Below are 12,719 nucleotides of genomic sequence, written 5' to 3' on the forward strand. Positions count from 1 at the left end.
CATTTTTTTTCATTTTCACGTTTTCAGTACAAAACGGCTACTTTGTTCCTTGAACACATTTTAAACCATCTGGGTCTCAGAGCACAGTAAATTATCTTTCATTAATGTCCTAACATTTTGGTTTTCTTTCATTTAACTTGGTAGTTAGTTACGCTTAATTTTTATGTGCTATTAAGCCATTTGTGGTCAGTACTTATTAAATATCCAACGGTGTAAAATATATATATATATATATATTGAATATTTTCATTTTGAATGATGGATTCAAAATCGATTCTCTTTTTAATTTAATGTGATTCCTGCTGGATTTGATTTATTTTGCGAAATTAAGTGCTCCCTTGCTGTGGATTATAGGAGAATAAATATGAAACAGTTCTAAAATTTTGTCATATGTTATGGTACATAATTTTATGATACACAAACATGCATTTTAACATACAGTTACATTCAACATAAAATTAAGCATTGAAAAAGGTTAGTTTCATGACACTGAAATGTTGAATTATCTGACAGACGCATGAAAAAATCCTAGTACAAAATTAATAACACTAAATAAGTTTAAAAATTATTTTAAGGCTGATTAAACACAGAACATAATACATTTAAAATACATGCATGAAATAATCAAAATTTAAATAAAAAGCATTAAAAATAAATTAATTTAAATATAAGGCAAAGTTACAATATTTTAATTATTAAAGTTTTGTAACATCAAATTTCTCAGCAAATAATATGAGATCAAATTTCCTGTCAAATAATGTGAATTATTTTTAGTTGATAGAAAGTGTAATTTTACTTTAAAGCTTTAAATTCTGTTAAGGACTTCTTATTGTACAGTGCTTTGATAATTACAATAATGAGTTTGAATATCACATTTAAGCATAAGAATTTCTTTAATTTTTATGGATTAAGTGTTTTTCAACTTATGAGCTCAAAATTGATTAAAAATATGTTAAAATGGACTCGAAACAAATACAATCAATTGTGAAAATTCCATGTATTCAAAGTTGAAACATCTTATACCACCCATTTTTGAGATAAATATATAGTTTCAAAAGTTATACGGAGAGAGATGTTCATTGGCGGCTGATAAGACTCGAATCAAGATCATCCGGGTTCCAAGCTCTACCTGCCTTAGCTCTACGTCCTATGAAGCTTTAAACAGTGGCCACCGCAATGGTACATCACAACATACATTCCATTTGCTATTAAGTTCTTAAGATATAATGAAATAAGTAAAAAGTGGAATTAAAATTACCGATCTCCAGACTAAGCTATTGAGACCATACTATACAAATTGCAACCCGTTGTATCATTGAAATTGGAAATTTGCTGGTCATGATGTGTCATCACTATGGCTCTAGTCTAGGGAAAGTAAGGAACCTTAATATAGTGGCCACCGCAATAACTCATCATAGCATACATTCCAATCACTAAAGATGTAGCGAAATTAGCAACCAATGTTCTGACTAAGCTATTGGGACCATAATTTCAAAATTACAACTATCTGTACTATTAAGATTTGAAATATTTATGTAATGATGTATCGTTGTGCTATGTATCATACATCTATGGTGATTAGAACATCCTACTACGAATCCGGACGTCCTGATTCGATTTCGGCTCAACGAGCAACTCTCACATACAGTTCTCCCTCCCTATCACATTTGAGATTATACATGTTTCTACAAAATGCGCACATGCTGTTTTAATTTTGAATACATTACGATTAAAATTACCCATCTCCAGACTAAGCTACTAGGACCATATTTTACAGATTACAACCCGTTGTACCAATGAAATCGGCAATTAGCATATCATGATGCGCCAATGCGGTGGCAACTGTATAAAGCTTCCTAACTCTTCCTGGACAGGGGTGTACAATTATGATGGTTAGAGCACCCTACTATGAATACGGAGGTCCTTGGTTCGAATTCTGCCAACAACCATCGAACATTTCTCCTTCTTCATCACTTTTGAGACTATGAATTTTACTCGATAATAAGTATACGCTGTTTAAATTTTGAATATATGGGGATTCCAAATTCGATTATTATTTGTTTCGAAACTATTTAGGTACATTTTTGCTTAATTTTAAGAAACCCTCTTTTTACAATGTATTTTGTGTGTCATAACATTTCCTTAGTTTCTGGAGATAAGTGGATTGAAATTGCTAATTTTAGTTCTGTTTTTACTAATTTACCAAAAATGGAGTACCTATACACATAAAAAATCTTTTTCTGATAACAAAAGAAAACTTACCGACAGTATAAAATAAATCCTTTCTTTTCAATAGCAAAATTATGTTGACTTCAAAATAGTTTTTAATGTATTAAGATGAAACACAAATGAGCAACTTTTACATTTTAGTATATTTTTGATATACTCCAACTTCACTGGACTTTATTTTAGTTTTTTAAAACTTATATCACTTTAAAACATTTTTAGTATGCTATATATCTGTTTATAACTTGAAAAAAAATATATATGGCAGGATAAATGATTTTAAGATTAAATTTTATTATGCTAAAGATGAAAAAATAACTTAAATTACATAATTTAATATTTGATTGGGCACTAATGGATGATTTGAAATACAGTTCAATAATTTTTGAAGATATAAAATTTTAATTCTAAATAGGAAAATAGCTAGTAAATTAGTTATTATACGTTACAAGAAGTTATAAAAATAGTATAATGAGAATTAATTACAAGAATGACACGAAAAAGATTTCATTAAAAATATCGATTTTACCATTTTTTTTATGAATGAAATCATTAGTTAGAAAATTAATTTTAAAAAATGGCTTGGTAATCAAAGACAAAGGCATAGGGACTTTCTGATTCAAAAAAATGCTTTAACGATAGCTGAACAAGTAGGAGAAAGACGAAAGGCCCACAATTATTTCAATCGTTTTTTTGCTTGAATTAAATAAGAATTACCAATTAAAGTAGTTAAAATACTATTAATAATACTAACTAATTATAACTTCTTGAAATGATACTATAATAATAATAATGAAAATAATTAACGTTTAATCAGTTTGTTGTGCTTGAATGGTTTAAAGCTTTAGGACATGAGATAATATTAGAGCCTGAAAAGTTGATACAAACAAAAATTATTGTGTTGTGAGATTAGGATTTGGAACTTTGAGAAAATTTTGGAGAGCTCTTTTAAGGAAATTTCTTCCTATCGAAGAAAGTGAGGAAACTGATTAATAATTTTTGAATTTAATTGTTAAATTGATATTTTACCACTAAGACTCAAAAATAGCAGATAAATGTGCATTATTTAGATAATCTGTCGATTAACTACAGAATCAAGAGTTTACCTATGTACTCTTTAACGGTCTCCCTGACATTAAAGCTCAAAAGTTTATTTCTCTTACTCTATCACCTAATTCTTTGATTATTTGATTTCATTTTTGATTCATTACACACTGAAAAAAAATAAATGACATTATGTTAATTTCCTTAATTTTAATATTATTTAAACCAATTGATTCTATTTATTATAGTTCTTAAAGTGATTGATGATTGATTATATCAACTAATGTGTTAAATAATAAATAATAATAAATGTGCAAAAATATGAATAGTAAACATTTTATTAATTTAAACGTACAGAAACGTTGCTGTTGTTTCAGCTACGATCTTATTTTCACTTAAACGGAAGCCTAGTACAGGGGTGGCGAACCTTTATACACCAACGTGCCAGTTTTCCTAAAACATTGTTTGATGAAGTCATAGACGTGCCGTCAAATAGTTTTGACTTCGTGATTATTGGGAAAATAATAATACTAAATACTATCAACTCAAGACTCTTTATTTACATCGAAAAAAAAACATTTTGCAATGTTTCAGTTATACGCGTAATTCAACTTGAAGTAACATCAGTGTGACTTCTGTTGTTGCAGATTAGATGACAAGTAACTTATATTAAGTTGTAGGATGTTAGTTTAAGCAGGACTGCTTATTTTTTTGTTAATTATATATTGTTAGCTTGTTTTTTATGGTTATTAATTGCTTTATTAATTGCCAGTTAATTTTAGCATTAATTGTTCATTTTTTTCATTAATAATTGTTTATTATTTTGCGTGTTTTTTGTGAATTTTAATTTAATTGTTACATATGCTTCATAGTGTAATATCATTTGAGTAATAACAATTCATAGTGTAATAACAAATGTGATCGGTGGCGTGCCCAAAATATTGTGTCGGGTGCCATAAATGGCACGCGTGCCATTGGTTCGCCATCCCTGGCCTAGTAGGTAATGTGCAGATTATACTGATAATTTGCAGATTACCTAGGTAATTTTAGAAATGAAACAAATTTTTTGGCTCTTTAGCGAATCATCCTTATTTATCTAGGTAAAAAAGGGTGATTATTATTATTAGCTATATTAGTATTAGCTGTATAATCTTTAGAATAACTGGTTTCTACTCTAAAGCGGTAACATAAAGATACTTAGAAATTTCATGCACAAGTTTTCAAATTTGGTCACTAAGGGGAAAAAAAAACTTGAAAAACAGATTTGGAGAATTTTTCTGAGGGAAAAATTTTGACACACAAAATTTGGCAACACACAAATTGAAATCCAACTTCAGCAGTCAATCTATCAATTACCTGCTGATAGTGTTCCTTTCTCTTTGAAGGAAGATGAAGCTCTCCATCGTCCATCCAGTGGTGCTCCTGTGAGTCCTCTGTAGACGACGTCCATTTCTTTATGGGTGGATGCTGGAGGGGGAGTGACGTCGTCCATCTCCAGGAGGCATGGTCGCCGAAAATCCATGATCTGGACGTGGGTGGTGTCGAAGGTCTCCAAGGCCACGTTCTCTGCATCGGGAGTCAACATCATGTCCTCTTGGTCCTTTGCCTCTGATCCTCTTCTCAGCACGGATGGCAGCCATAGTCTCAGGGATTTACTCCTCGCTGCTTCAGAAATGAAAAATGCATTGTATCAGCACTGTACCGTTATAGCACTTTGAGATAAGATTCAGATTGTGTACCAGTCAAAATTAAACGAAAGAAATCAGTATATAGAAAACTAGGCTCATCAACAAATATTTTAGAAATGCCTTGAGCAGATTTTTTTTGGTGATATGTTATAAAAATTGTGTGTAAACGAACATTTCTGATCATTTTTTAAACTTCTGTGAAGCCTAATGCTATATTTGGAACATTGTGAGTAAATATTGAATTGTTGCCAAGCACCGCTTGCAATATTAGAAGTATTTTTGCTTAGGTAAAACTCATTTCAGAGATATATATGAGTGGTATTACTAGAATAAAGCTGAACAATGTAAAAAAATCCATTAATAATACCATTTAAATAAATAAACACTTGTTTCGGTTCTGTAGAGCAGAACCTTCATCAATGTTCAAACACGGTATGAAAGATGAGAACACTTGATCTTATTAAAAAAATAGTCGCAAGAAATTGAAGCGGTATTTGATTTAAAAAAATCATTCATTTTAAAAATGTACAGAATGGTACAGAAGGCCCATTATCAAGACTTGCCAGACATGAATGCAAAAAAGTGATTTGAAATATAAAATGTAAAGTTGCAACGGAAATGGAAAAATAAAGGTGAAAAACAAAAACTAGAGAAAACACAGTAGTCGTGAGAGAAAAAAGATAGAAAACAGAACAAGTTCTATTTTCTGATGCTTTTCTAGTTTTGTTTTTCATCTATATTTTTCCTTTTTCGTTGGCAGCTTAACGTTTAATATTTTAAACCACTTTTGTTTCTTTTCAATCACGGTCTGGCAAGTCTTGAAAATGGGAACCTGTTTTTGAGCGGTTGACATAATTATTGTACATTTTTGAAACGGTATCTTACAATTACTTTAATGTATTCTATTAATTAATGTATTAGATCTTGCTGAAGGCTCCTCCTTATAGACTATAGTATATTTGTTTACGTGGAATTTTTTTGTGTTTCTCTTGCTTTAACAATATCGATATATAACACTTAATTCACCAACATAATAATGTTTAATGCAAATATTATTAATTAAAAATGTTTAATGCAAAAGTTTTTTAATTAAATGGTAATTATAAAAGTAAATTTCGGAAATAAAATTTTTATTTTGGTATGTGATAAGATGTGTGCTCATTTTTTTAGATCAGGAATAGAATTTTAATAAAAGCGCTTAACAATAAAAAATGGTTAAAAATAATTTCTTCTGCAAGAAATTAAGTACTTTCTAGTTAAATAATTTGAAGTATAAAAATTCTGTAACAAGCGTAATATTTTTAAAATACGACACTAATAAACTTTAAATTTTCAGGATCATTATTTTAATGTATTCTTTCAAAAATTAAAAAAAAAAAATAAAGTACAAGTTAACTTTACCTTAATATAAATTACTATGTTTACATTTTTTAAAAAAAGCCAATGTATTCAAGTTTTGTTTTCCACTATTCCACTTAATTAATATCAACCGAATTTTAATTTTAAACTCAAATAACAATTACTCATAATATTAAAAAAAATAAGCGGTAAATAAATAAGCTTTTGTTTACTTTGACAGAATAAAGTACTTAAAGATATTCGAAGTTAAATGTTTTGTTCCACGCTAAACAGAAAAAAAGGTAACTATTTCGCCAAAGTCAGTGGTTTATTAGATTTTGTTTGCTGTAACATGAAAATACGCACATGTACTTACTTTTTCAAACTTTCTCGCCAAACTGTAAAGCTAAATCAATAGCATTAAAGAAAAAATAAAAATTAATAGCATTTTCAGTGTAGTAAGCAAAAGAGGCGGGAGCGGTGGCGATCTTTTGTGCGAAGGCATGATGGGAAAAAAAGCTCGTGCTCTCTATGCTAATTATATGGAAGGGTGGTTTTTCTTTACCCAGAAAACAAATTATTGAACAATTTGTGGCCGACGAAAATGTAATTAAGTTCCATAAACTACAGGTTTAAAATTAACCCAAAATTAAAACTTCTTCGAGTAAAGTATCAAGTTTTTGAAGCAGTTTAGTAATAAGTACGTATTAATTACGCGAGTTATAGGTTGGATTATGCAATCACTAATTAGAGTTAGTTTTTCTTTGTGTAATGTAAAAAAGAAAGTGTGTTTAAATCTAAGAAAACTTTTTTAAAGAATTACTTTCCTTGAAAAAAAGTTACACTTTATTTTTAGACAAATATCTTCCGAAGTAAGAAAAAGAAGCGCGATCTTTATTTGATACTTAGAAAATATTATAGACTGTATGCTCTTTTTACACTTCAATACTCTAGTAAAACACTAATTTTAAGACTATACTGTTCTTTTAATACAAAAAACTATAATAAGAAATCAACAGTTTAAAAATGTTATGAAAATTTTTCCTTCGAATTTTTCCTGCACTACTTTTTTTTTCTCTTTGCTTTAGAATTTTAATTTATTATTAGATATACAATAAAAAACGATTATTTAATACTAAAGAAAATAAAAAATAGAATATTTTATAAATATTTCATTTATATATTTTTAAAATGCACTTGCTTAATAATAAACCTTTTTCTTCAACAAAAAAAGTTCATATTTATTTTGTTAAAATTTTTTTATATTTTTTAAAAATTTAAATTTTTTATTGATATAACTTACAGAAAGTTATTAAATAAGTTATAAATGTTCGGCATGTACGATTTGAAGCTTTTGAAATTCATGTATGATGCATTTAATTGCGACTAATTTCAGCACAGTTCAAAAATTCATTTTTTCATCCTTGATCATGAAATGAAGAATTTAAATATGTTTCACGATATTAAAATTTTAAGCATATTAAATTAAAATAAAATTTAAGAATATTTCATTTCATTAAGAAACTTTATCATTAGTAGTTTTTACTGTAACTGAAATTGATTTAACTAATTTATTAAAAAAAAATGTAAGTGATAATTTTTTTTTGTAAAAACCATGGACTTCAAAAATACCCTAAAATATTAAGATATAAAGAAATAGCTGAATTAACTGAAAATAAATTTATTTCAAATTCAAGCGAAAGCATTAAAAAATTGCTGAAAAATTTACAAAAACAAATTCTTTTAAATCAAGTATTATGTGTTTATCTTTAAACTTTCAAATTTAACTCATTTAACTAACTTATTTGACTTATTAACTAACTAACTTATTTAACTAATTTTTTTAATTATATTCTTCATTCACTACAATTTTTATTGTAATTATTAATTTAACATTTAATCGATAAAAAAATACAATTTTAGACATCACTAAAATTTCTCACTACATTGGTTGTTTTTGTAAAAATATCACAATTAAAAAAGTGACACTAAAATTCGAAGTTCAAAGTGAAATTAGTTTTTTTTATGTGTGTTTAAGTTTAAAATTACGATACATATTTATTCCTCGAAAATTTGTTAGGTCATTATTATAGTGATTACTGATAGATTGAGTTCAAATTATACTAAAAGGCAACAGTTTTTAGTAATATGTGCAATCTGTGGTATAACGATAAATTTTCAGAAATTACATAGTTGAAAATGCACGTTTATTCAAAGTAAATTATAACTTTATTATAATTTACTTTGAAAATATAAATTGACAATATAAAATGACAATTAAAATTTTATAATAATTTAATCATTATAATTTACTGGATTAAAAAAAAACACTTCGCATTGACATGGTTTCACATGTCTTCACATTCCAATTTGGTTTTAAATAAATATTATTTAAACATTATCTATTCATTATTTAAACAAAAGAATTACAAACTTGCATTTCCTATTAACTGAAATCTAGGATACAATTTTATCTGAGTTTACTGACAATAAACAAGTAGCAAATTCAAACAACGATGCTAAAATATTTACGAAGAGAACAAAACAACAACTCTCCTTTTGGAATCCGATCTTATACGTTTCCCATTTGGCTAAAGAATTCAAATTAATCCCTAAAAGCTGAGAGAGCGTGTTTTGCCCCACCCTCGATTCTTTTTGTCACGTACGCCATTTTGCATACGCAAATATTTTCGCTATGCATATTCTGTGTATAAAATATAACAAATAAGCACATAAAAACGAACATGTTTTCATTTTTCTGAACTCAACATATGCAAAGAATATCAATTTTCCACATTCTTAAAAGAAAGGATAGGAAATGAATGTAGATTCAGCAGTGCGGAGTGATATATGTGGCTGTTCCTTTACCTCAAACCAAAACACTAAAAGGTGAAGGGGGAAAGAAGAGAGTGAAATAACGTGCTTAGGGGAAGCCATTAAAAGCTTCTTTCTGTTCGTGTGTTTCTAGACTTGTGCATATAGTGCAGGAAACGGTCGTAACTATGCTACTTAGAGTTTCGTGATGTGCTGATAGTAGATCTAAGTGAGTTTGGAAGCTGGGTGTCATTCGTTTTGAAAATGCTGAAAGAAATGCATGATTATGACTTTGTTTTAAATGTTATTCATAAGTGACTGAAATTAGCTAAATTTGAGATTAAAAGTAGCTGCATTAGCAAGTTAAGAGTAAACTAATTAAACTTTTTTTAAAGCTTAAAGGATATAAAAAAGAATCCGACATCAAAAATCATATAGCTTAAAAGAACATTAATTTAGTTGCAGTTATCTACTAGTGGCTATTTAATTGATTATATTTTGAAATTGTTATTAATATAACATGTTTAACTTGTAAAACAAAAAACATATTTTTATAACTTGTGCATTTACTTATTATTGAAAAAAATAATTTTTTAAACGACTTTCTTAGTACAGATATTTTTCTGAATCAAAATTGTTATCAACATTATAAACTTTAAGATTTGCAACATAACAAGTAAAAAAAAATTAAAAGGCGATAAAAATAAAGCATATGCGTATTTATTTTTTCGAAAAATCGGTCCAACGTTGGACCATAATATGTGGTCCAAAACATAATACGGTGCAAATTTGCATGGTTCAATTTTTCACTTTATTAAGTTTACAGTAAATTTGTTCCGTATTATGTTTTAAAAAAAAACAGGTTTTATAGTTCAAAGTTTAACTGATTTTTTTAGCCAGTACGAATAACTTTAACAGTATGCATTATTTGTCATTTGATGCATTATTTGGGATGTTTGTCCACAAATTTAGATTGTTTCTGTTAAATGGCATTTTATCTACAAGTATTTAAACATTTATTTTTTTTTAAAAAACTGCAATTAGATTTATAATAATTTGCGCTTCTGGATAGCAAAACATCTGCAATGCTCGAACAGGAAATACTATGAATTACTGAATTACTACTTAAAAAATACTAATCAATAAAAACAAAGCATTTTAATGAAAAAAAGTGAATACATCAAAAAAACCATCGTTTTCAGCATTTTCAAAACTAATTTATGTTTACGGCAAGGCAATAATCCTTCTCACTCTCAAAGAAATCTTATATTTTTAGAATATAAAGCTTGGTCAACAGCAATCTTAAGAAATTTTGATTAGGCATTAAAAGAATCCATTTTGGCTTTAAATAATCATATAAAGGGGATAAACATTTATGTATGATAACTTTTAAGTAAATGATGTTTTAGTCCAAATTATATAAGGTTGTTTAATTATTGCAGATATATATTTAAATTTTTCAGAGTCATTGATTAAAATTTTTCCAACTGGAATGTAACTCTTCCTGCGGCTACTATATTTTATAGAAAGGCCTTTTAAAATAATTGAATTTATATAAATGTAATTTAATGAATTTTTTTGTTGATTTTTTTCCATTATTTTCCTTTGATTCCTTCGATAGGTGTTCAATCAATAATTTTTATAACGCAGTTTTTGTTTAATAAAAAGAAACCCTCTATTGAAGACTGATTTATCTAAATTCTATAAATATAGGTTAAATAAATAATAGTGAAACTGAAGCGAATGGATATTATTTGATTAAAAGCTTCATTCGTTTCAAAAATGTAACATGCTGTCAGTCGACATGTTTTAAGCGCACAAAAACATTCGCCTATTTTCAAGACTTGCCAGACGTTAATGAGAAGAAACGAAAGTGATTTGAAATATGAAACGTGAAGTTGCTAACGAAAAATGGAAAAATAAAAGTAGGAAACAAATCTAGAAAAACCACAGTAGCCGAGAGAGAACAAAGATGAAAAATTACAAAGGCGAAAGGGGAAAATCAGGGAAAAATGCATTACCACGCGCCGAGGTGATGAGGAACTAATCTCTTTAAGAAGGGAAACAGAATCTGTTTTTCATCTTTTTCTCTCTCAACTACTGTGGATTTTCAAGTGATGTTTCTAGCCGTTATTTTTCCATTTTTCGTTGGTAATTTATACGCTTTATATTTCAAATCACTTTTTCTTATTTTCATTTATATCTGGCAAATCTTGAAAATGGGTGCCTGCTATTGAGCACTTGAACCCTGTCCATTCCAGTTTGTATATTTTTGATGAGAAGGAAGTTTTTAATCAAGTGACATACATAGGTTGTTTCATAATGGTCGCGCTCAATTTATATATTTTTTAAAAAATATTGACAAAAAGGGAATAAATAAGGTTTACACATCAGAAACCTTAGGTTTATATATTTAAGCGAGATGAAGAGACTTTATCTAAATCTAGCGAATCAATTTAGAAGACAGAATTAGAAAGATTAAAATCCATTTGATGATCGCAGATAATTGTTAGAATTTAAAAAGTTATCAATTCAAACACCTGCAGATTTGCGTAGGTAGTAAAACTGGTTTTTAATCAGCTTTCCTCGCTACTGATTTGAAAGACTTTGTTAGCATTTTTTTAATTCGCAACTCATCCGAACATTTATTTGTGGCTCCTAATATGGACCCATAATTTGTTCTCATAGTTTTTAGTTCAGTTCTGGAAAGAATTCTAGAAATTTTTATAAAGATCGGTGATTGCGGAATACCAAGTATACTTTAATTTATGCTTTTAATGATTTCAGCATAAGTAGACTATAAGAAGCATGCTCACAATAAAAAAAAATTCAACGTTAATACCGTTACACTCATATGATTTTTCTAAATCTTTTTGGTTTAGTTTAAGTTACAAAATATTACAATTTATCCCCGAGTTAAATCGTTCAAGTTCTTCAAAAGCGCATTTGTTAATCATAATAGTGTTTCAAAATAATGGGATCGCCTTCTAAATTATTTAAATATCTAAAAATGGTTCTCAATATTTGACTTTTATTCAAGATTTCTCATGGTAAGAACTAATTATTTGCCTTGTATTTCCTAATTAATCTAAACGTGAATCTGGCATTTTAGCGATTCTAAAGTGAAGAAGCTTGTGTAATATTTTATTAAAGCAGAGTGGCAACGCAGCATTGTTAGGTGCACCAATAAACGATCAGCACCTCTTGGAACCTCTTCACGACTGTTGTAATCATCGACGGAACGAATACTGTTAGAAAGTCTTGGACGCATGCGCTGGATTTGGCGGTTAATTTGGGGAAATCTCTTGAAAACTGAAATATAAACACTTTCATAATAATAATGGACACTCGACATAGAATTTAGAATAGAAAATTTCATACAATTTAATCATTACATTGCAATTGTTAAAAGGTAAGAAATTGTTTATACATAGGAATAATGTAAAGAATCAAATACAAAATATAAAAACTACTATAATATTTTGCTTTCCAACAAAAACTTTTTAAAAGTTTAGCAAAATAAATAATGTTATGCAAGCAAATGTAAAACAAATGTATTTAAATATTTTATACATAAATTACACTCTTTTTATCTCTCTCTCTGTATAT

General features: G+C 28.1%; 1 protein-coding gene across 12 annotated transcripts in view; it reads right to left on the bottom strand.

The window, feature by feature from the left end:
- Positions 1-12,719, bottom strand: part of LOC107448675 (voltage-gated inwardly rectifying potassium channel KCNH6) — a 347,084-nt gene that overhangs the window by 174,953 nt on the left and 159,412 nt on the right. For 4 of the 12 annotated variants that reach the window (XM_071184211.1, XM_021146335.3, XM_021146334.3 and 1 more), the window contains exons 4-5: positions 12,312-12,422; positions 4,627-4,935 (exon numbers count right to left, since the gene is read on the bottom strand). In XM_071184211.1, coding sequence (XP_071040312.1) covers positions 4,627-4,935; positions 12,312-12,422 — 420 coding nt within the window. The remainder of the gene's footprint in view (positions 1-4,626; positions 4,936-12,311; positions 12,423-12,719) is intronic. The other 8 variants (XM_071184212.1, XM_071184214.1, XM_021146336.3 and 5 more) reach the window with 3 other exon arrangements.

Source organism: Parasteatoda tepidariorum, chromosome 8 (genome assembly GCF_043381705.1).
Source record: "Parasteatoda tepidariorum isolate YZ-2023 chromosome 8, CAS_Ptep_4.0, whole genome shotgun sequence".
NCBI classification, from domain to species: Eukaryota; Metazoa; Arthropoda; class Arachnida; order Araneae; family Theridiidae; genus Parasteatoda; species Parasteatoda tepidariorum.